This window comes from Phycodurus eques, chromosome 1 (assembly GCF_024500275.1).
Source record: "Phycodurus eques isolate BA_2022a chromosome 1, UOR_Pequ_1.1, whole genome shotgun sequence".
Classification (NCBI taxonomy): Eukaryota; Metazoa; Chordata; class Actinopteri; order Syngnathiformes; family Syngnathidae; genus Phycodurus; species Phycodurus eques.
Window position 1 is genome coordinate 16,446,425 of NC_084525.1, and position 25,633 is coordinate 16,472,057.

General features: G+C 41.7%; 1 protein-coding gene across 1 annotated transcript in view; it reads left to right on the forward strand.

The window, feature by feature from the left end:
- The window catches only part of LOC133404614 (kelch domain-containing protein 8B-like), a 95,067-nt gene that overhangs the window by 21,977 nt on the left and 47,457 nt on the right, over positions 1-25,633 (forward strand). Inside the window, exons 3-4 of the mRNA XM_061680673.1 lie at positions 18,472-18,636; positions 20,766-20,990. Of these exons, the coding sequence (XP_061536657.1) occupies positions 18,472-18,636; positions 20,766-20,990 (390 nt within the window). The remainder of the gene's footprint in view (positions 1-18,471; positions 18,637-20,765; positions 20,991-25,633) is intronic.

Sequence of the window (25,633 nt, forward strand, 5' to 3'; positions counted from 1 at the left end):
ACACACAGTGGTGCGAAAGACATGTAAGGCACGCATATGTCATGAATCTGACGGTAATTTTGCGTATACTCTCAACTTGTGCACAGAGTAAGAACATTTCTTCGCATTTATTAGTGAATGAGAACTCTCAACAGTCCACCCAATAGGGAGCGTGCAATGTGTCCTGCATTGACACATAAATGTGAATGAATGTGAATTGCACATGAATGATTATTTATTCAGCCCGTGATATATACAGTTTGAATATTTTTTCCAATTCTTGACATGCGAGAGAAAAGTGAATTTCCTTACAGGTGTACAAGGGGGTTGTTGTCATGTTGCTGGAGCCCATCATTTGGGGCCTCTGCCTAATTGGTGCACGAAAGTGAATGAAGTGACAGCAGCCTCCCATTTCCCAAACACAACAATGTAACCATCTCCTCCAACCACCTTTTTTCTTACCACAGTCAGGCTAAAACTTGTTGTTAATCTAAGTGCCCTAAAATCATCCTTCACTTCAGTTTTAACACATGCTTTTGGGCATTCACAGTCTTTTGAGCATCATGGCCAATTTGCAGTATCGGTTTACAGCCTAACAGATTGAATGTCCTTCATCCTCGAGGTGTCAGAGTTGATGATGGGCTGTGAGACCATCAGAGGCATGTCAAGTAGGAAGGACCCAAAGCATAGATATGGTCTCCAGGAGGATATTTGGGCGAAAGCTAACGGGAAGACTACAAGGTTTGTTGTAGGACCATTTTGAACCAATGTCTGAACTCAAAATGACATTTTTTTTTTTTGCTAACATAAAAATAAAGTTAGTCAACTTTGATATTCCTTGTTTTAATCAACGACATTTCTTCAAAACTCAACACAATATGTGTACTGTTTATGATTATGTTTGTCTAAGCCTCTCATTGCACCTGTCATGAGACCACTTATTTAGCATAAACAATGTGACATCACATCATTGTTTTACCAGCCTGATTTAAATTCAGTGATATTAGGACAGGCATGTTGTCCCCGTGCTTCTTTGACAAGTGAGACTTCCAACAACTTGTGTTTCTGATAAATGGCTCCCGCTTTCCCTGAATATATAAAGCCAAGAACCAAAAAATTCTTAACAAGATGTCATATTACGCCAATAAGCCTATCACCATAATGGAGAATAATTTCTCGTTTATTGTCCAACTAGCAATGTGCATGTTACGATAAAGCAGCATAAGTGGAATGTGTTTAGTGTTTTTGTCTGGCAGTGCACTGGAAATTTGGTGTCTTTCAACGAAAGACGTACAGTCACATCCACATCACTCCGAGACATAATTGTATCAACATTAATTTAAACAACAACAGGCATTTTATGCATCCTACTCCAAGAGAAATTAAATATATGCCACCGTATGAAAAAGTATCATTATGTGATCAAAAGTTTTTGTCTGGTCAAACACCTGAATGTCGCTGGTGTCGGGCAGTCGGGTGTGCAGCCGTTCAAGGTTTTGAAGTTTGAAGTCAGAAGTTGTCGCGTCCTCCATATGAGTCATCAGTGCAGGCAAAGTGACGTGACGTCTTGAGCCATTTGTCAGGAAACAATGATTGATGACCTTTTACTAGTCAGTCCCCACGTGCATGTTATTTTTACAATTTATTCACCAGTCTAAAGTGTTGAAAATGGATGGCTGTTTTGGACGATGTAGCGTCCAAAAAAATGGCTCAACAAACACAGCGTTATTTTGGTTTCCTGAAAAAAGGATTGGTTTTGGAAATAAGAGGATTATGCCCAACACCAGCGATATAATAACGTGAATTTCTGAAGTCTCATGTTAGCTACAATTCTCTTGGGTTATTTCAACTGAGATCATGTTTTCTTTTTTCAACCACAGTCCAAGTGGTAGCTTTTGGCTAAGGATGTAATGCTAGCAATTTTCCAGTACTTTTCCTTTAAAGATGTATGCATGGGTGAATCGCTATATCGTGGAGGAAGGAGGAAGATATATGTCATACTAATTGCTTTTCTTTTAATAAGACAAAGTTCCTGTCTAACATATCCAATTACCAGCACAGAAAATCTTATTACTCAAACTTCTCAGGTACTGGTTGGACAGTAATATATACACTCACTGGACATTTTATTACATACACCTTATCCACACAGTGGAACCTCTAAGGTAAAACTGAGTCCATTTTAAGAATCTGGTTGACCTGCGATTTTTTTCAGTTTCCAAACTGGTGCTATCGTAAACTTTTATAATCTGTACTGGCAATTTAAAGTATGCTTTACCATTCTTAACTGTCATACAAGTGTACAAAGTGTGTGTGTTTGTGAGAGGCACATGAATGAACCAATCCCTTGTCCAAGCACATTCCAAAAGCAATGAGATGCAGTGAGTCTAGACTACAGGTCATTTAACTGCAGTTAACCTACTGCCATGTACTGTATGGAGAAAAAAAAACAAAAAAACACTGACAAAATGTTAGCTTTGTGACATGGTGCACCATCCTGATGAAAAGACGATAGAAGATAGAACGTGTTACACTGTGGTTAGAGACTATACTCAGCGAGGCTATGTTGTTTTAAACAATGCAGAATTGCTAATAAGGGGCCAGCTTGTGCTCGAAAAAATCCCCGTCACTATTTATTACGCTACTATCAAATGCTGTTGTGGGGGCTCAAACAGTGTAAGTAATCAGTATGAGTCCCAGTCATTTCCAATCTGCATGGTTCTGCTGTATCCTTCGTACTGGTGGAGCATTGTTACTTTTCTATATTTTCAGCACAACATTGGCTAATGATCAAATCTTACATCGTTTGTTTACTGTGCATTACACCCTCCAATTTGCCCAAGAAGAGCACATGATATTGACAGTAAGGCGTATATAGTCACGCTTATTGGCCACATGGATGACCTGTGGTATGTATCATTCTAAAACAGTTTCTAAATATTATTAGATGGCCAGTGTCTTGAGGGCTACCAACATGAAAGCTATTTGAAAGAGTAATTCGCCATTTGTTTTGTTCTGCTAACAATAAAATTGTGTTTCTCTTCATTTCTGTACTGGCTATGATGAAGCATTGTGATTTTTGTTTCTCTGTAGGGAATTCAGGCTATTTGATAAGACGTAAGCAAAGTAGAGTACTACTGTGGGGCTGAATGTAAAGGTTGTGAAAAAGTATCTTGTAGAAATGTCTGATATCTTTCTCCATCTAGTTCATTGTGTTTTTCAGTATGTCACTGCCCTGTCATCATATGCACGACGTCTCAATCGCGCCGTCACGCCTGCACAATGGAACACATCAGACAAATTACATGATTTGTCTGTCTGCAAGTACGAGCATGCGTGCGTGTGCGTTTACACGTGTAGCACTGTCAAAACTGTTCAAGTTTACGTGCTGGCACTTGTGACAAATTATGACAGCTCTGCACAACATCAAAGCTATTGTGTCTGGATATCACCATCTTCATTATCATCATCATCATGCCACTCACATTTTGTGTTGTCATAAAACTTGTTAATGTGTTACTAAAAGCACAGGCTGATTCTATTATACTTTGATTATACAGACAGGGCTCATGAATTTAAACAGCAGATAACAAACCTGTCCCATATGCAACCAATCACTTCAACATCCTGTCAGCCTCGATTTAGCCTCTTCAGTTCAAAATTAGTCAGGTGTCAAATTGGCATTGACATGAAAATTTATTTGAGCATATTCCCAGATGCCAGTGAAACAGCGTGCTGTAGCAGTAAAGCTAATCTGGGTTGCATAATTAAAAACTTCTACAAAAGAGACATTTTGTATTTTTTCGAAGAAAATATGGTAGAAAAATATTTCGATATATTTCTTTTTCTTCAGGCCCACTGTACTGAACCTGACTATGAAAAAGGTAGATTTGGATGAGGATGAGGGCCATTAGCATTTCATTCATGTATTCAGGACCTAAACTGTTTAGTGATTTACAGACCAGTAGCAGAACTTTAAAATTCTAAAGCTGACTGGAAACCAGTGTAAAGACTTTAGAATTGGAGTAATATGCTCTGACCTCTTTGTTCTGGTCAGAACCCGAGCTGCAACATTCTGAATGAGCTGCAGGTGTTTAATGCTCTTTTGGGGGAGTCCAGTCAGAAGACCATTACAACAGTCAAGTCTACTTAAGATAAAACCATGGATGGGCTTCTCCTGGTCTGCTTGGCACATGCAAGCCTTCACTCTGGATATGTTCTTCAGATGGGAGGAGGCAGTTTTAGTAATTGATTTGATATGACTCTTGAAAGTCAGGTCGGAATCTATCACTACACCAAGGTTTCGGACTTGGTCTCTGCTTTTTAAAGAGAGTGACTCCAGGTATTTACTAACAGCAATCCTCTTTTCTTTCTTGCCAAAAAACAATTATCTCAGTTTTGTTGTGGTTGAAGACAATTTTGGCTCATCCAATTATTTATTTGTTTTAGATAGTGACACAACACCTCCATTGAACTGTAGTCATCTGGAGACACTGCTAGATATAACTGTGTGTCATCTGCATAGCTATGATAGTCAAAATTAAAGTTCTGACGAATTTGATGCAAGGGTAACATATGCAGGCTGAACAGGATAGATCCAAGAACTGACCCTTGAGGCACACCATAGGTCATTGCCATTCGATGAGATTGAAGACTTCCAATTGTTACAAAATAACTCCTTTCCTCCAGGAAGGAACTGAACAATTTAAGGACTGTTTCATGTAGTACTACCCATGTTTTCAACCTGTTTAGCAGTATATTATGATCTACCGTATCAAAAGCCGCACTGAAATCCAACAAGACCAGAATTTACACCTTTCCCGAGTCAGTATCGAACCTTATATCATTTACCACTTTGATAGGAGTAGATTCAGTACTGTGTTGAGTTCGGAAACCTGATTGAAATTTGTCAAAAAGTCAATTTCAAAAATAACTTTCTCAACAATCTTGGCTATGAAAGGGAGAATTGAGATGTGTCTATAGCTTGCTAACATGGAAGCGTGCAGTGTTCTATTTTTTTTTTATTTTTAGAAGAGGGTTAATGGCAGCAACTTTAAGAGCTTTAGGAAATTAACTTGGCTGAAGTGAGCAACTGATTATATTCTGGAAATCAGATAGCACAAACTTTGCAATAGCTTTGAAAAAGTCAGTGTATTGAGTCAAGACAGCTCTTTGATGGTTTCAGCTGCTGAAACGTTTTCTCTGCAGTTTTTTGGTCAACTGTATCAAATTCTGACATGGTAATAGAGTTTTTCCTGGGTGGCTTCAGATGTAGTATCATTTTATCATTTTGCTGATTTGTGCTGATATTTAATCTGGTGGATTGTATTTTTTCACTAATATAAACAAAGTCATTGCATTTATCTGCTGGTAGTAGTTCTGGAGCTATCTGATTCGGGGGCGGATGGGAGGGAGTGGGTGGGTGGGGGAGCTTGTCAACCACAGCAAACAGTGTAAGTATTAGTGAAGTTCTTACTGATGATTTCAGAAAAGTGTTGCTGTGTGTCTAGTCTTGACTAACTCTTTGTCAAAATTACAAAGACTTTGTCTGTAGAGGTCATAGTCAATTTAGAGCTTAGTTTGCTCCACTTACGTTCTGCTTTCCTCCACTTTGATTTAGAGGTGTTTACCATCATTGTGCTCCTCCACGGTGTTCAAGGTCGCCTCGAGATTGTTTTAGTTTTAATAGGAGCGACAGCATTCATGACATTTGTGATTTTCCAGGTGAAATTATCCAAAAGTTCATCAACTGTTTCAGCAGTCACAGTTTGTGGCACAGCTATGGTCTCCATAAACTTAGTGGCGGTACTTTCATTTATGTACCTTTTCTGAATAGACATAGAGGTTGTCTGAAATTTTGGGAGAATCTGTAAAAAAATTTGGCACCCAATAACTTAACCCCTTGTCTATTTAAACAGAAACCTTCTGCCTTGTAAATATGTGTGCGCTCCCAAAAAACGCAGAAATTGTCAATGAAGCTGACGGATAGCGCAGTAACACACTTTTTGAGCAACTTATTTAATTAACTGAGCACTGGAACATTCATCTCCAAACCGTATCATTGGGAGAGGTCCACTTATGAATACCCCAGCATCTAAGCATTGCACCTTCGTGAGGAGATCAATGAAATCTCTTTTCAGTACTTCTGATTATTGCTTGACAACATCCAGAGCCCGTGTGTGTATAACGACAGATTTCAGAGTTGGGTGCTCATTTGTGATCTGCAGGAGACACCATATCATTGGTAAAACACATTACATTGGTGTTTTTCTCACTGCAAAAACATTTCACATCCTTGACATTAACGTTCTTGTATGATTTATTTGCATACCTTTCAGTGGTGGTGGCGGATGATCCTTCTTGGCTGGGGTTTTGTAAAAGTGGTTAAAATCTATTTGTAAGTCTGATGTCAATGTTTTGCATTGACATACGTCCTCTTTTCTTGCCCTTCGCTGTAGGCGACCGTCCAGGGCACGCAATGCAGGCCAACCGGATTCCTCGGTAATCTGCTGGTGTTCTGTCCTCCAATTTAGATGTTGTTCCATATGTTTAGGCTTTGCTTCCTGTAAATTCCAGGGAGAAGTGTTGGATGATCCATTATCGTTTCCACAGTCCACATCCGACCTCTTTGTGGAGCTAAGTGGCTGTCTGTTAGCACGATTCTGGTCACCATTTTGAGACATTGGTAGAGTGGTTTCATTCTCCGACTGTCTATTTACATCAACATACACTTCAAGATGGTGGATTTTCGTTTCCACGACCGCCATATTCTGAAGCAGTTTGTGATAGTCTTGAGTGGAAAGGGAGGCATCTTGTTACTGGTCTCGTTGCTAATAGCAGGCTTGTGCTAATTAGCAGGCTACGCTCACGTAATGGTATGCGGGTATCAAAAAATACTGGAATATGGCAACAACTGACTGTATCTACAAAAAACAAAAAAACATATCAGTCCCACAGGTTTAAAAATATCCAGGAGTCGCTTCTTCTAATTTCTTAGGAAGAAGAAAACCAAGCTTACCAGCAAGAAAAATGTAAACAGAGGTGAAGCAAGCAGAGCATTCAGAAAAAAACATCTGCACGGTAAGAGAGCCTCAGGGTTAATGGATGTAGTGGGACCTGGTACAGGAGCAACTGGTGTCTCGGAAGGAATTGTGGAAAACTGACCAAGGAAAGTTGAGCTTCCTCCTATGCTCAGTGACTGACCCGTTGCCAACACCAAGCAACCTGAAGATCTGGGGCAGTGAGGAAGAACCACCTTCTAACCAATGTGGAGCACACCCTGAACCACATCCTGACTGGCAGTCCAAAGGCCTTTGCAGAAGGGAGCTACAGATGGAGGCACGATAAGGTCCTCCAAGAAATAGCCAAATGGGTGTCACAGCAACAAGCCAAAGCTAACAACAAGCTACCCAACCACTCAAAGTCATAACCTTTGTGAGGGAAGGGGACAAGGCTTGTAAGACTAGCACGGCAACCAAGAACCTACCTTCTACCTTTTAATGCACCTCCGACTGGGAGCTGAGTGTGGATCTACAGAGGAAGCGTGTCTTCCTACAGGACGTGGCAGTGACTTCATTCCGACCAGACATGGTACTGCCATCCAGGAGTACAAAAACCGTCATAGTTAATGAGTTTGACACCCCTGAGGTAGAGGGTTGACAAGAACATGTGGACACAATTACCAAATGAGCACAATAGACAAAACTAAAACTAAACATAATCTAAACTAAAACACAGACCATGACACAAACTTAACGGCCCTATAAGAGAAACCATAACTACAGTGAGGCCCGCGACAAAAATTAGTTTGACACCCCTGATCTAGTGTTTATCTAGTAAGCGTTATGAAACCGTATTTTGTGTTTAGTTGTTTAAAATGTGATTTCTTATTTAAACACTGGAAAAAGCATTAACATAGACTAACATGATGCTTTGCTGCAACCCAAATTAAATCCACTGCGCCTCAATGTAGATAATGACGAAATGTGTTGTACAGTTCTTTGCTATTTTTAGCTTCCATTTTAACAGTTGAAATTAACACGGAATGTGCCTGCCAGCACTCTCAAGATTAACGTGGTCAGTCGCACTGTTTATTTGGGTAATTTTCTGAACCCTTAAATTCCCACTGCAGGAGGAGATAGGGGAGAGTAGCTTACTGCAGCCAGCTTCCCAAAGTATTAATGGCAGCAAGGCAGCTTTATTTATATAGCGCATTTTAAAGTAACTCAATGTGCTTTACATGATTAGAAGCAAGTGGGAAAAGTGAGAAGTTTTTGTACTGTAAAATGTTGTCATAAGAGGAAGTGGAGTTCAAGTCGACATTTTCCGACATGGAAAGGTCAGGAACAAATGTACTCTTACTGTATTTTAATTGGAGATGAAAGTAATTTATGTAACTTTATAAGTAAGATTTGTGTGTGTGCGTGTGTATGTCTGAGTGTAATCAAATTCTTTACAAGTACACGTACAACCATTTTCTAAAACATACATATTTAGGGGTTACATTTTGTTTTCTGCTTGGAATGAAAAAATACATTAAAAAATTGCAGTTTTTTTTATGACATTGATAAATATTTTAAAAATACTGTAATACTGCGTTTGGGTGGCAACCAGTTCAGGGTGTACCCCGTCTCCTGCCCGGTGATAGCTGGGATAGGCTACAGCACGCCCACGACCCTAGTGAGGAGAAGCGGCTCAGAAAATGGATGGATGGAATACTGTAATATGCGAATTATTTGTATTTTAATGTCCAAATACAGCATTTTCAGTACAGCTTGTGTTGTAAATTGTAGCAGGACTCAACTTTTATTTTTGGGGTACTTTCACTTGTTCACTGGAATGGAAGTTGAGCGCAGACCAAGTCAACTGGTACACATCCAAATGAACTCAGCCTGGCACCCATTCTCTTTTCATGACACTAAAGAATTCAAATTATAATGTAATACATACTGTGGGTAAAACAAAGTAAATTGAATCCTTTGTAAAGGAAATTAGCGAGGCGTATGCAGGCACGGTCAGGGGCTGAATTTGTAAGCAATTTAAACCCCATTTAGCATTTCCGGGCGCCAACATAGCTGTCAAAGATTTTTAGGTTAGGTTGCAATTTACTACGTTCAAAATTGTAGAACCTTATTACATTTAGTTCCTTTTTGAAACCAGCTGTTCTCTTATTGAGTTAACGTGACAAATTGGCTGGACTTTCCCATTGGTTTTGATCAGGATACAATGCATTAGATTACCTTTTATCAATTCACCCTTTCATCCATTCACCGTGAACAACAAAATATGATTGTGCAAGTGATGTTTGCCATGATAGCCCCCATTGCAATCTGCAGGAAAATAGACATTTAACCAGCTGAAAGGAAGCTACTTTCAATGATGCATTTACTTCTTTTATCCTGGTTTTACTTCAATTTTCCCTCGACATTCAGACACCAACTGTTAAGTCAATAAATTCACTTAGATCCTTTTTTCTTACAGTGGAGGATTGGAGAAGACTATTATCGAGCGTCAGTAAGAGGACAAACAATATGGTGACTACATTTAACACCATCACATCACACTAATTCAGATTTGGGGTCCCTTCCGGGGACTGCGGCACCATGCAGTTGCCAATAGGGCAGAACATAGAAAGATGCTGGAAGTGATAAATGACCAGAGAAAATGTTCAAACTTTTTCCTGTTCATGTGCTTAAGAGGACGATTGATCCTTCAAAAGGTGAAGGCTGTTATGCGCCCACCCACGTCTCACCAGCCTGCAAGGGCCCTGAAGTGGTCTTCACTGATCATGTATTGACAAATTGTCATAAGGCTGAATGCCATTACAACTGTGGGAGTTCACCTGCAGTTTATCATTAACAGCAAAAATAACTGTGGCTGACACCTGTTTTTAACACAATATAAACATTTTGTTTTGAATTTAGGTTTACCACGCTTAAGGGCGCCTATTATCTTTTCTTGCTAAACCAGTTATATGGATTTTTATCAGTTTTCTCCCTCGAAACATTTTTTTGACATCAAGAGATTTAATCAAATAGAATATTTCCTCATTGTAAAGGCAAAGTAGTATGAATAATTTAATTTACTCATGGTAATTTAAGCATCTGTCATTTTATAGATTGTACAAAATCCGTGTGTATAGCCAAACATTTGAACTTTCATTGGCTGCAACATGAGGTACACCTGCACAATCTGAGATCCAATACAAGACAAAATTCAGCCTTTACGAAGATAATAAAGCTCAGTTTTCATTGCCACTGGTAGAGTGGTATGATAATCGTTATTATTGTAGTTGATGCAGTACAGTTGTATAGCACTGTAAACTGCAATTATAGCAATAGTACTATACTGGTCAATTATTACCTAGCTGACATTATCAAACTATAATCTGTAAAGGCGGAATTTTGAATAGAGCTCTTGGATTTGGTCACATTAGCTGGTGCAAGTGGTCATAATGCAGGGCCTGGTGAGCAAAAACATGAGCGGGAGAATAAATTGATCATGAAATGACAAAAATATGGTGCTTTGGTTAGATTACCTGGTTACCTGATGAATAAACCACAATGTAAGTCATTCAGCAAGCTCGATGACAACTCGTACCGTCATGAGTTTAACTAACAAAGGATGAAATCAGCTTCAGCCTGTTAAATGTGTTAAAAGGTTCATGGTTGATGTGCTTAATGCCAGCTGGTGTCTCCTCAGAAACTAAGCACCGTTGACTTGCACAAAATTGGTCAATATTTTAAGCTCATCAGTGTTCATTAAATTCTAATGTGTAGTATTTGCACTGACGCTCATGATGGCCTAAGCAGCACCATGATGACCATGACTCGAGATTAAACTGGCCCAATGTGGCTCAGGGTAGATTTACACTGCAGTTGTTAATGCTCAAATCCGACTATATGTGATTCATATCTTCCATCAAGAGATCCATATCCAACCTTACTATATCACCGGTAGTGTCAATTAAGTCTAATGTCTTCTAATGCTACCTAAAATTAATGACATCCCATTTTTTTAGCTGGGCAACTTTAACCCTGTAAAGTCACAACTATTCCATAGCATTGCATCATTTTCTGTCATACCTTGCTTTCGGTGTTATCTCCACCACAGCTGCAATAATGATGGGCTATACAATGTAAAATGTGAGCCCCCCCACCCCCCTCAAAAAAATGAAATAAGAAAATAAAAGGAATGACAAAGGAGGTTGAAAAAAGGACAAATGGAGCAGTCAATTAAGTAAATAGTGAGAAAACGGGCATCAAAGTGGAGTTATAAATAGCCAAAAGGGGTGATCGAGGGAGCGACAGCAGAATGTAGACAAGAAATGCCACTGATGAAAGATGCTGAGGGATCAAAGTCTTCTCAACCACAGCTTTGAAGGAGAAGCAACATCACAAAATAAAAACCTGCACATTTCCACTTTGCAGTGACTCACTCGTCTGCCTCCCGGTGATAACGGATTTGGTCGCCAGGCACCGGGCCGTCAAACAGCCACACCATAATAAGTCTGTAGGTTACGCTGCGGTTGCCATGGTGACTCCCTGGGTGATGGGCCGAGAACGGTGCGGCTTTCCTTAATTAGAGGAGATTGCACATGATTAAACCAAGGCTGGACCAAAACATGGGCAATAATATGCAAGTTCCAGAGAGCTACAGGTAACAGTGTGGATGCTTGAATGTCAAGCATGTTTGCTCATTGATAACAATTCAAAAGCTTCAAGCACAGAAATGAGCAGGGATGCATAAAGCATGGTGAATCTGTCCACAGATGCACAGCGTTGCTTACCCACGTATGTGTGTGTGTGTGTGTTGCTGAAATGCTTCAGCGAATCATGATCCGCTAAAAGAACAAGTCCTGTCTTGATGTTGGCCATTAGCCACTCGGAGGAAGAGGAGGGCGGATCATCGTTCCATAAATACAACAGAGAATGTCATTGTTGTGGTAACACCCGCTGCGCCGCTCACCAAAGCAGCGAGCCGTTGGCGAAACGGCATTGGCTCCTGAGATGCACGCACACACTATTTTTTCATGGCTTCATGGGGGTAAAATTCCAGTCCACCTCCGCAATAAGATACATTTGTGAAATAGAAATACCCTATTTAAATACACCCTATGTTTTTGTTGTCTGTAATCAGAAACTGCAATTTTAGTTAGTACCTCTTCTTGTGCTCTCAGTTGCCGCTGAGAGCACAATACAAGTGCGTATATGTGAAATGCCATTATGAAACAAAGGTTTTGAACAAACATAACCTGTGAAACGGTTCATTTGTTAAGTTGAAATATGAAAACATTTTGAGACTTCACTGTTGTGTCAAGATGCCAAATAGAAAACGGGAAATTCTAACTTTTTTTTATTTTCTGAAGCAGAAAGAAGAATTTTCTGACTTTCTCTTTTTATTTACTGGCTCTTATTGTGAAATGCAGCCCTACTTTTATTTAGGAAATGAGAGAACATTACACTGTTGTGCTCGTATGTTTGATTACCAGAGCAGAATTTGTGAGATGTGTACAATTCTTTAGTATGCTCTAATATCATTATATTGGCATTAAACAAAACGGGAAAAAAACAAAACATCAACAATTCTATCATTTATCGTGAAAGTTTTGGCGAAAATATATCATCCATTCATTCATCTTCCATACCGCTTATCCTCATTATGGTCATGGGCTTTCTGGAGCCGATCTGAGCTGACTCTGGGCGAGAGGCGGGGTACACCCTGAACTAGTCGCCAGCCAATCGCAGGGCACAGAGAAACAAACCTACGGGCAATTTAGAGTCTTCAATTAACCTACCGTGCATGTTTTTAGAATGTGCAAGGAAATCGGAGTACCCAGAATATGCAAATTCCACACGTCAGGTGAGATTTGAACCCGGGTCCTCAGAACTGTGAGGCAACTGTGAACTGTATATCATTCTAAAAAATGTGCTATCATGGTAGGCCTAAACACATATATTGAGAGAGAGCAAGAGCAATGGATAACACAAATATTTTGTACAAGCAGTATAATGGAGTAACAACTGCAATAAAAATCTGCAACATAGTGGGACCGCGAAGCAAGAACTGTGATGTAGCGGAGGATTACTGTATCTGTATTCCCTGATGATAAATTGCAGGGGCTCATTGTTTCCATGACATGTGCATCCCGTGATTCACTTTGTCTCAAGTTTAAAATGATCTATGTATTTGTATTCTAATATAATACAGAACTATATAGTGGAACTTAACGGTCAAACACGACCTGTTCTTGGATGCTGGTGGACCACGAATTTGTTGTCAGGGAATTATTCAGCTGTAAATTTGCTCCAGGGTCAACATCATGAAGCCGTTAAGTGTACTTGCAGTGTTTTAAGTAACATTTTCACATTCTTAACTGTGCACAACAACGTTGTACGAGTAAAATAAAACCTTCTGAACATGATCGCTGCACCTGTTTTTAGCCTGTTATGAACATTTTATTCAGCATATGCTATGATTTAAATTTGTTATGTAACTATGTAACGATATCATTGTACTGTTGTATATGTATTTGTTTTTATTGTATTTATTTGTATTTGCTCTTATTTTACTTTCTTTGACTCTGCTGGCTGCAGACAGGTCGGCATTGCAAATGAGAATCTGTTCTCAATTGCCTTACCTGGATAATCCATCCATCCATCAATCATCTGAGCCTCTTGTACTCACAAGGGTCGGGGGAGCGCTGGAGCCTATCCCAGCTATCATCGGGCAGGAGGCGGGGTACACCCTGAACTGGTTGCCAGCCAATTGCAGGGCACACATAAACTAACAACCATTCGCACTCACATTCACACCTATAGGCAATTTAGAGTCTCCAATTAACCGACCATGCATGTTTTTGGGATGTGGGAGGAAGCCGGAGTGCAGAACAGGGGAGTTTTAAATACTCCCCCTGCTTTATTTATTTATTTTAAACATGTGATTTTTATTGAAAATGCAGCCGGACAGAAAAGGGTTCGAGGGGACAGAGAGAGCAGACAAGGGGAATAGGGTTACAAACCACAGCAGAATGATAGTTGCACAATCAAGTTAAATGACTACTAGTAAGGTTACAAAAGAGTCGGGTTCTTACTTGTGGAAGGAGGGGACACCATGTTAGGACATGCAACAACTCTTGACTTCTTTTTAATCGAGCTCTGGACTCTTGTTTAACTTTTGGATGTTCAAGTTCCAAGGGACTATTGCATACTGTTGAAGTTGTTGTTTCCCCATTTGTTTTTGGACAGTTGGAGAGTTGGTGTTATGCAGTCTTTTTGTTGTTAAGTGGTACCTTTTCTTAAAAAAAAAAAAAAAAAATGTTTTAATGAATTAACCGTGTTTTTTTTTCATTTTTTCAGGCTGTCTCTTGTACACAACACTATAGGGAAAATAACCTGAGTAATATCTATATTCTTTTACGACATTTAGTGATAGTGTGATAGGACCAATTTATCGTAGTCAGCTGATGCAAACACAAATCATGCAAAATAGATGTACAGTACAACATACCTGATGCTTTTTATGTAATGCTTAATACAGCTTACCACCTTAAGTGTGTCCCTTTGCAATTATGGTTTGCTCAGCCCGCTCGATCCCTGGTGAGAGGTGAACAACTACAAGTCTCTAAAAGGTTGTTTGTATTGAGGAAAGGCATTTTCTTCAATTCCCAGCATGCATCACATGCAAGCACCTTCTTTGCTTAGGGAGTGTTGTGAAACAGAAAAATCTGTTCATTTATTATGTCACAGTGAGAAAGGATCTCAATAGTAAATGCAAATTTTTGTTGTGATCACACTCATGGTGAGTGACAGATTTGTTAGTGCTGAATTTTTCACGGTTTGAGCCACAGCTTGGGAGCTGTGTCATCTGTCTGCGTGACTGAGCAGCCTTTCTTCATTGTCCCTCAGTGGCTCACTTTCTCACATTTGGACCGTCACAACTCTCCGGGCGCTAATGGGCCGCTAATCTGGAACATAGCTATCTCCTTCCCTGCCGCTTCATCCTCCTATCCTTCTTTCTCTTCTTCCCATGCACCCCTTCGACTTTCTGGCCTTGCATTTCTTCAACAGGCTTACCTGATTTACTTGCTCAGCATTTAGCTCGCCCTATTTTTAAGTTCTAATAATTACTGACACTGCAGTACTGGAGCATGTTTATGTTTCCCTAGTTTACTTATCCTCTACTACTTTAATGACTTATATGCTATAATCAAGTTAATGAGGTACATAAGAGCAGGACCAGAAATGGCATGGATGATAGTGATGGGTGGCTTGACCCTGAAATATTGATACTCTAATACCAACATTTCTGTTTGCGGTACAGAAAATGGATGGATGGATGTTACAGGGCTTTAGTTGAATAGTTTTTTATAGAACTAGACGTTCAAGTCAAGAAGTCAAGAGAGACATGAGTCAGCAGTCGACGAAGCATTGAGGAAGGTTGAGTGCTATTTCAATTACAGTATGTGTGGACCAATTTTATTTGAGGGACTTAAGTCTGGGCTTCAGTTTGTGTATTCCGTTTCAAACAACTGTAATTCTTCATGAGGTATAATGATTACAAGCAGAGGTGGAAAAAGTATCCACACACTTGACTTAAGTAGACGCAGACATACTGTATCTTATATAATTTTTCAGTTAAGTGTTGAAGGAAGCATGTATTGAATTATCAATTATCATTCAATTATCTTTTCAACTGAATGAAGTTGAGTTATGAGAGGTATTTCTACTGTTTTCACGGAACACTGTAACCGCTAAGGTGAACCCTCATACTCTTATCACACTGGCACAGGCAGTCTTAAGGCATAGTTAGTGAGGTTGTGGTAGCACTGGGTAGAATTCGTTATATGTTAAACATGAAAAACAGTCGCACTAACAAAGACATCACTCGATAAATAAATTATTACATTTTAGTCATATTTAAAATGTTCTCAGGCAGAAAGAGAAGAGGAAAGCACAGAGCCAAGAATTGAATGTGGGGACTTTGAATGTTTGGACTATGACAGGAAAATCTCGGGAGTTGGTTGACATGATGATAAGGAGAAAGGTTGATATATTGTGTGTCCAGGAGAGTAGGTGGAAAGTCAGTAAGGCTAGAAGTGTAGGCGCAGGGTTTAAATTATTTTACCATGGTGTAGATGGGAAGAGAAATTGAGTAGGGGATACTTTAAAGGAAGAGTGAGCTAAGAATGTCTTGGAGGTGAAAAGAGAGTGATGAGGCTGAAACTTGAAATTGAGGGTGTTAAGGTATTATGTGATTAGTGGCTATGCCCCACAGGTAGGATGTGACATAGAGGTGAAAGGGAAATTATGGAAGGAGCTAGACGAAGTGCTTCTGAGCATCCCAGACAGAGAGAGAGTCGTGATTGGTGCAAGTTGTAATGGACGTTAGTGAAGGAAACACGGGTGATAAAGAATTAATAATGGGTAAGTACGCCATCCAGGAAAGGAACTTGGAGGGACGGATGCAAAAAGGAAAAAAAAAATCCTTTGCAAAAAGGATGCAAATGGCTGTAGTGAACACGTTTTTCCAGAAGAGGCAGGAACATAGGGTGACCGACAAAAGCGGAGGTAGAAGCACGCAGGGGGATTACATTTTATGTAGATGTAATCTAAAGGAGGTTACTGACTGTAAGGTAGTGGTAGGGGAGAGTGTGGCTAGACAGCATAGGATGGTGGTGTGTAAAGTGACTCTGGTGGTAGAGGAGAAGATTAAGAACACAAAGGCAGAGCAGAGAACCATGTGGTGGAAGCTGAGAAAGGAAGAGTGTTGTGCAGCTTTTCGGGAAGAGGTGAAACAGGCTCTCGGTGGACAGGAGGAGCTTCCAGAAGACTGGACCACTACAGCCAAGGTGATCAGAGAGACAGGCAGGAAAGTACTTGGTGTATCTTCTGGCAGGAAAATGGAGACGGCGACACTTGGTGGTGGAACCTCACAGTACAGGAAATCTTACAAGGAAAAAGGTTCGCTAAGAAGAAGTGGGACACTGAGAGGACCGAGGAGAGGCGAAAGGAATACATTGAGATGCGACATAGGGCTAAGGTAGAGGTGGCAAAGGCCAAACAAGAGGCATATCAGGACATGTATGCCAGATATGACACTAAAGAAGGAGAAAATGATCTATACAGGTTGGCCAGACAGAGGGATAGAGATGGGAAGGATGCGCAGCGGGTTAGGGTGATTAAGGATAGGGATGGAAATGTGCTGACTGGTGCCAGTAGCATGTTGAATAGATGGAAAGAATACTTTGAGGAGTTGATGAATGAGTAAAATGAGAGAGAATGAAGAGTAGAAGAGGCAATTGTGGTGAACCAAGAAATGGCACTGATTAGTAAGGAGGATGTTAGAAAGGAATTAAAGAGGATGAAAAATGGAAAGGCAGTTGGTCCTGATGACATTCCTGTGGCGGTATGGAAGCATCTCGGAGAGGTGGCTGTGGAGTTTTTGACCAGCTTGTTCAATAGAATTCTAGTGTGTGAGAAGATGCCTGAGGAATGGAGAAAAAGTGAGCTGGTGCCTAGTTTAAGCACAAGGTGATGTGCAGAGCTGCGGGAACTATAGAGGAATACAGTTGATGAGCCACACGATGAAGTTATGGAAAAGAATAGTGGAGGCTAGACTCAGGACAGAAGTGAGTATTTGCGAGCAACAGTATGGTTCCATGCCTAGAAAGAGTACCACAGATGAATTATTTGCCTTGAGGATGTTGATGGAAAAGTACAGAGAAGGTCAGAAGGAGCTACATTGTGTCTTTGTGGATCTTCAGAAAGCCTCTGACAGAGTACCCAGAGAGGAACTGTGGTACTGCATGCGGAAGTCTGGAGTGGCAAAGAAGTATGGTAGAATAATACATGAGATGTATGAGGGCAGCAGAAGAGTTTTGAGGTGTGCTCTCGGTGTGACAGAGGAGTTTAAGGTGGAGGTGGGGCTGCATCAGGGATCAGCTTGGACTGAGCTCCAACGAGGAGCTCAGTCATACGCCCTTTCCTGTTTGCAGTGGACTCGTCTATCAGCAAATGCCAGACAGGAAGTAATGTCAGCTGACTCAGCTCCATATATGGAGGGTGGGAGGGGGAACGGGCAGTGGAATTCAATGCCCTACCTCAGCAGTATCTTTTCTATTGCACAAGGACCGAGAGTCAATGGGTAAAGAGTCTGTCGCCCAGCATCGGAAGTTGCGTCATATAATTAAACAACAGCGATAAAGGAATAAATTCTACTCATGAACTATACTATTTAACTTTCTCATCTAAAAATAGAATACATAACCCTTTTAAAATATTTACATAATAATATTTCATTTTCATTATTTAACTTTTGTCCTTTTAGAGGTGAATCAGCAGCCATGGAGCAGTGCCCTGGCACCCTCTATTGACCAGCCACCAGTGGTATATTGATAAGGAAATTGGTTGTTTTATTTCTCCATGATGCATCACTTTCTCACTCTGAAAGTTTATTTTTAAATGTACTCTCATTTTATCTCTTTCACTGCAGATGGCAAGGTGTACGCATTCGGCGGAATGGGGGCGGACATCACACCCCAGGCCGTGGTGAGAGTTTATGAGGCAGAAAGCGACCAATGGCAGCCGCTGACCTCAATGCCGACACCACGATATGGAGCCACACCCTTTGTAAAAGGCAACAAAATCTACATCATGGGTAGGAAACTTCCTCTCCAACTGCTAATATCAGTTATATTTTACGTCATTCTTTGTCAGGTCACCTCAGCTGCTCAGCTCCATGAAATGTTCCCATTCTTCATTTATTTTAAGTTAAATTCTTCTTCTTCTTTTTGTCTTTCTTTTTGTCTTTTTCTTCTTATTTTTCTTATTATTATTATTGATATTGATTCAGTAATACTCATGTTGCTGAGAAATATACCATTTTGCAGCTAATATACAGGAAAACCTTTTTCTTGGTCATGTTGGTCACAACGCAATGAGCGTATAGATTTCGAGGACGGATAGAAAATTTTGTAGGGAGCTGATGTCTGTTCTGTTGTTGTCAGACACACAAACTACGTACATTTGGACACACTGACTCTTTTCATAACTGTGTTTAAAGTTTCTCATGTTACTTGACAGAAATTATGCTCATTCAAGTACTGCAATGTTTCTCTCTCTCTCTCATAGATGCTTAGGGTCAGGTCGTAGGGGCGGCAACTTAACTAGGGAAGCCCAGACTTCGCTCTCCTGAGCCACTTCGACCAGTTGTTCTGGGAAAAAAAAAGGCCTTGTGACAAAGCAAGAATTCAATAATTTTCCTGTATTGGGTGGCCAGTGGCGATGTATTCCACTAGATCTGAGCCTCCCCTGGTATTCCCTGGCGAGCCAGAAGACATAGTCTCACCAACATGTCCTGGGTTGTCCCCAGGGCCTCCTCCAGGTGGGGCGTGCCCGGAACACCTCACCAGGCAGGCGACCAGGAGGCATCCTGTCCAGATGCTCAAGTGCCCTCATCTGGCTCCTTTAGATGCAGAGGAGCAGCAGCTCTATTCTGGGCCCCTCCCAGATGGGGGGTTCTCAACATATCTCAAAGGGAGAACCCAGACACTCTGCGAAAGAAACTCATTTCGGCCGCTTGTATTCGTGATCTTGTTCTTTTGGTCACGACCCACAGCTCATGGCCATAGGTGAGGGTGAGAACGTAGGTAGATCAGTAAATTAAGAACCTTGCCTTTTGGGTTATACTGTTAGATTTTCTTAATAATTTGATTCCTGACTTTTGCTGACAGGTATTCATGTGCCAAAGGGTTTGTCCCGCTCATCTCTAGTTAAAATCACAGAACACACGGGACAACTGTCGTGTAAGTGAGTGCTGCAGATTGATGGAGCTGTGCTTATGTCAGCAATTGTGCTTGAAATTCCTTTGCTGCCATGACAGGGCCCCGAAGAGCTGAGCAGTGCCTGACAGAGAGCAGCAATATGCATGCACTAGTGGAATAACTTTGTCAGGATATACTTCTTCAACCAAGAAGGTTCAGTTGAGTGGGAGAGGGATAACACAAAGATCGTCTCATTGATGTATAAAATGCAGGAAAAATAATAATTACACATATCAAACCTGTTATGACTATTTCCAGAGACTCTGTATAAGGGGCTTATGGCTTATGGCTCTTATGGCTTTTATTTTAAAGCTTATGCTCCCTTCATTAATTGTCTGTTACGACTCAAATGATTTGTGGGAGAAAACTTGAGGTGAACAAACTGTCTGTTCTTGTGTTCTGTCCAAATCGATTATGCCCTCAGTGATGTTTATACTTCACTGTACTGTAAATGCCAAACAGAGTTTAGATAATATAGGGGGATTAATAAAAGTATGGCATTAAATGAATAAAAAAGTGAATTTTCAATTGACGAGGCAACAGTCCATGGTATAAATGGCCTCTCGCCCCAAGTCAGCTGGGATGGGCTCCAGTGTACCCGTGATGCTAATGAGGATTGGTGGTATAGAAAATGGATAGATGGATGGATTGACAGATAGCTAGTCTTTAATTAAATATGATTTAATTTCTAACTTCCTCTCTTCATGTTTACTGTCAGTTTGTATGTCAGCAAATCTAGGCAACATAATAATTTGGCCGACATTATATGCACCCCCTGTTGTGAGCCTGATACAAATGTTACATTGATCAAACTCCATATGATTAACAGAATTCCAAAAAGATTAGTGCACCATCTTGGGCAAATTGTCCTTGTATCAGAGCATTATAAGGCTTTTGAATAGGCTTTTGAATTATATGCTTTCCAGCTTTAACATGAGCGGAATATTTTCCTTCAAATTCCCAGGTGGTCGCCAAGGAAAGATGCCGGTGACGGCGCTGGAGGCATTCGACCTGGAGATGAAGAGCTGGACACGCTACCCGTGCATTCCGAGCCGGAGGGCCTTTTCCTGCTGTGCAACAAATGAGCGAAGCCTCTTCAGCCTTGGTGGCCTCCAGCAGCCCGGCCCACACAACTTCTACTCCAGACCTCACTTTGTCAGCACCATGGAGGAGTATGATATAGATCAAGGTAAGTGGCACACCTTCTACATGGCTTTGAAGAAGGGGGGAGCACTATTTGGCTTCCTGATAGTATCTTTTGTATTCCCATGCATCCCAGCAGCATCAATTCTGCACTCTTTTCCATTTGTGTCAAAGCTACAAGTATTGTGGAGTAATAATTATAGCCCTGAAACTATTTAGTGGAAGAATTCAAGAACGAGGGAGATTTTTCTTCATTCTTCATTCAAGGGGAGCTTTACTGCAGATGACAGTCCAGCAGGCTGAATTAACCCAATCCAGTTAAAACACAACCACGTGATTCTACAGCTTAGGCCAAGTCCCAATAACAGGCTGATCCAAACTATGTTTATGTTGTAGTATTAGTTTGAAGTAAAATTCAAATGTCTAATTTACAGTCATCAAGATTATTAAAACGTTAAATAAAAGTTAGAAAAGGAAAAGCCCAAGCTCCTTTGCTGTCGGCTTTTTAGTGCATACTTTTTTTTTTTTTTTTTTTTTTCCTGAGATGATGTGTCATTGTAGTAGTTTTTTTTTTTTTTTTTTGGGTGAAGCTTGGCCAGGAGATGTAGCATCCAAATGCAGGGAAGCAGGGTGGAAAGGCAGGAGTGCAAGAATCTCAAAACATTATTTAACTTAAAAAACAGTAAAGGAAAACTAGAATCATGGAGGCAGAAAATAATAAATTGACAGTCCGAAAAGCAAGGTTCAAAGTAACAAAGAAACAGGAGTGATATAAACTCACCAAAATCAAAACCATAACGGGAAACATGACCTACGGCAACAGACAGACAACATACAACAATAAACCAACACAGAGTGAAAGAAAGCAGGTAACTAAATACAAGCAAACTGACGAGACAGTGAGGAGCACCTGGACAAGACAAGAGTGGCTGGAGGAAGCTGATTGGGGGACACAAGGGACTGGGCTGACGAGGACAGGTGGAAATGAAAACCTAACGAGCAATACAAGACAACATGGGACACAGGGATAATTGAAACAAAACTAAATATAATCTAAACTAAATCACAGACCATGACAGTATGACCATAATACAGATAAAGAAACTTGAGCGTAAATTTTGAAAGTCTCCGTCCTGGCTTGTCTGTCCATGAGTCAACAATGATGAAGGAGGAAGAACAGCTGAATATGAGTTTTTATATGACCGTCTTACTTTAATGCAGCCCTATGGGGGGGGGGGGGCCCAAGCCAGTGCAAACTATAGGCCGGTCCCTAGCCTGGATAAATGCAGAGGGTTGCATCAGGAAAGGCATCCGGCTTAAAACTTTGCCAAACAAATATGAGCGTTCATCCAAAGAATTCCATACCGGATTGGTCGTGGCCTGGGTTATGTCAAATGACAGTGTTCACATTTGATTGGCGCAACGGGTGCCCTATGCGGAAGTCGAAGATGGAGTCTAAAAATAGATGCGCACACGCATGGATGGATAAATAAAATTAGCGACCGACATGTCGAGCATTGTAACGGAGAAAAAGTATCGATCCTTCTTCACATAAATACTCAAGTATAAGTAAAACGTACAGTGCATTTAGAGACGTAAATGTAATGGAGTAAAGGCTTCTTCATACTCGCGCGGACGGCGACCGCGCTGACATCACTACGGCTGTCCCGCACGTAGTTTGCCTTTATACTTGACCGCAAACCCACACGTGCAGTTTTGAAAATGTACTGCAGTTCACCTCCAAGTCGGCTAGGACACCACAGGGGGGAGTTTCCTCTGCATTTTTTTGGCCATTTCAGGTAGCCGTTTTTACTTTCCTTTCAGTAACAAGGAACAAAGCAACAACAACGGTGACCGTGGAACAGTATCTGCTCGAACAAATGGACCTAGATGCCCAGATGATACGTTTAATTATGCTGCAAAATCGATTGAGAAGGCGGCTGCGTAGATGGTATGTAGAACCAAGGGGCACACTGAGTACGTCATCACAGCATGTGACTAAAACGGACCAATCATGAGAGATGATTTGAACAATTTTTGCCGCGTGCGTCAAGCTACGCAGAGGGGCCCCAATTCGTCGGTCATGTAATGCAATGCGGACGTTGTCGGCCGCGCAAGTGCACGAGTATAAAGAGGCTTAAATGTAACAAGTTACTACCCACCTTGAGTGCTGGAAAGATGGAAAGAATACTTTGAGGAGTTGATGAATGAGGAAAATCAGAGAGAAAGAAGAGTAGAAGAGGCAAGTGTGGTGGACCACCAAGTAGCAATGATGAGTAAAGGGTAAGTTAGAAAGGCTTAAAGAGGATGAAAAATGGTAAGCTGAATGTCATCAGCTGGTCCTGATGACATTCCTGTGGATGTATGGAAGCATCTAGGACAGGTGGCTTTTTATTTTTTATCCTGTTCAGCTGGTAGGTCAAGCAGAATGGAAGATCTGTATCCCTTTTATGCCGGAACAGTTTTACTGTGTCACAGTGGAGTTTTTAAGCTTCCGCTGTGGTATTATAATTGAGGTTAATTAAGAATCAGACTTGATTAGTCGAACAGAACAAAGTTTCTAGAAGGGAGAGAGGGACAAAGACAAAAGACAAAGCACTAATTGTAAACAGGATGAGAAAAGTAAGTCATTACATTATCTACAACAATAAAACATTAAATATGAGTGTTGCATGGGGCTGTTGTGCTGCACCCTGTGAGGGAAGGACATGTCAAGCTAGAACAGGACAAGGACAGGAGAAGAACCATGCAGGCCAAGGGACGTGAACCCAGCTGTACAACTGAAGAGGGTTGGGATTGACTATGTAAATTATAAAAGTCTATAGGATGAGAGGATGAGTGAGGGGATACACAAGCAATTCGCATATTCAAGAGTTATTTGTTGCAATAAATGAGTGGCCCCACACCCAGTGAAAGAGTCCCAGGGGTGTGTGCCTGTGGACACATGCAAGTGAATTGACAGCGTTTTACAGGCACAAAGACTGACAGAAGTGTCCTGTAATTGCTGGGCCTGCACCACGGAGGTTGAGGACCCCACCCAATCAATTGAGGGGCGGGATCGGGCCCAGGGGTCCATCCGAGAGCAGCCCGGTGGACGGGACACGTCCCACACTGAGGGACCCAGGCTGGTCCGCTGGCCCCAGCGAGGCGCCCCTGCAACTGGCCACCTGGTGGGGGCTGCAGGGACCCAATGCCAACCCCCCAGTGAACACCCCACCTCCCACCACCGCCCCACACACCCCACCACCCACCCACCTCCACCTCCCCAACTCCAGTGAGCCGTGGGGGGCAGGGCTGCCAGGCATTGCTGCCTACCAGCCAAACCTCCCCCCCACCCACGACCCACCATCCCCCAGAGATGGGTGTATGTGGTGCATTAAAATGTGGTGATGAGTGTGTGTGATGCATTTAAAAAACGGGGGGGGGGGGGCAGGCAGGGCGGAGGGGCAGGGTGCACGCACCGGGAAACACCACAAACGTGCTGAAACCTGGTCCGACACCAACACCCTCCCGACCCTATACCAGTCCCCCAGGAACCCTTTGATATGTATATGTGCCCAGATGTGATTAGTGAGAGAAAAATATACAGTGAGTGGTGTGAGCATGTGCCGAGTGATTAAGAGGCATGGCTCGTGCAGGTCAGGCCCATCAGGCCAGACAACCACCGACGAAGAGGGCTGCCCCACCCAGACCCGCAGCACCCACTATCCGCCCCTGAGTGTGGGAGGTGGACCCCTCCCCAAACCAGGCAGGAACAAAAAACCCACAGCAGGCCCCACAGCCCGCAGGGGACCAGTGGAGTTTTTTTTAACCATGTTGTTAAATAGAATTCTAGCGGGTGAGAAGATGCCTGAGGAATGGAGGAAAAGCGTGCTGGTACCCGTTTTTAAGAACAAGGGTGATGTGCAGTTCTGTGGGAACTATTGAGGAATAAAGTTGATGAGCCACACAATGAAGTTATGGGAAAGAGTAGTGGAGGCTAGACTCAGGACAGAAGTGAGTGTTTGCGAGCAACAGTATGGTTTCATGCCAAGAAAGAGTACCACAGATGCATTATTTGCCTGGAGGATGTTGATGGAAAAGTACAGAGAAGGTCAGAAGGAGCTACATTGTGTTTTTGTGGATCTAGAGAAAACCTATGACAGAGTACCCAGAGAGGAACTGTGGTATGGCATGTGAAAATCTGGAGTGGCAGAGAAGTATGTTTGAATAGTACAGGACATATATGAGGTAAGCAGAACAGTGGTGAGGTGTTCTGTAGGCGTGACAGAGGAGTTTAAGGTGGAGTTGGGACTGCATCAGGGATCACCCCTGAGCCCCTTCCTGTTTGCAGTGGTGATGGACAGGCTGACAGATGAGGTTAGAATGCAGTCCCCATGGACCATGAAGTTCGCAGATGACATTGTGATCGGCCGTGAAAGTAGGGAGCAGGTGGAGGAACAGTTAGAAAGATGGAGGCATGCACCGGAAAGGAGAGGAATGAAGATTAGCCGAAGTAAGACAGAATATATGTGCATAAATAAGAGTGGTGGAGGGAGAAGAGTGAGGCTACAGGGAGAAGAGATAGCAAGGTTGGAGGACTTTAAATACTTGGGGTCAACAGTCCCGAGCAATGGTGACTGTGGTAAGGAAGTGAAGAAATGGGTCCAAGCAGGTTGGAACGGGTGGAGGAAGGTGTCAAGTGTGTTA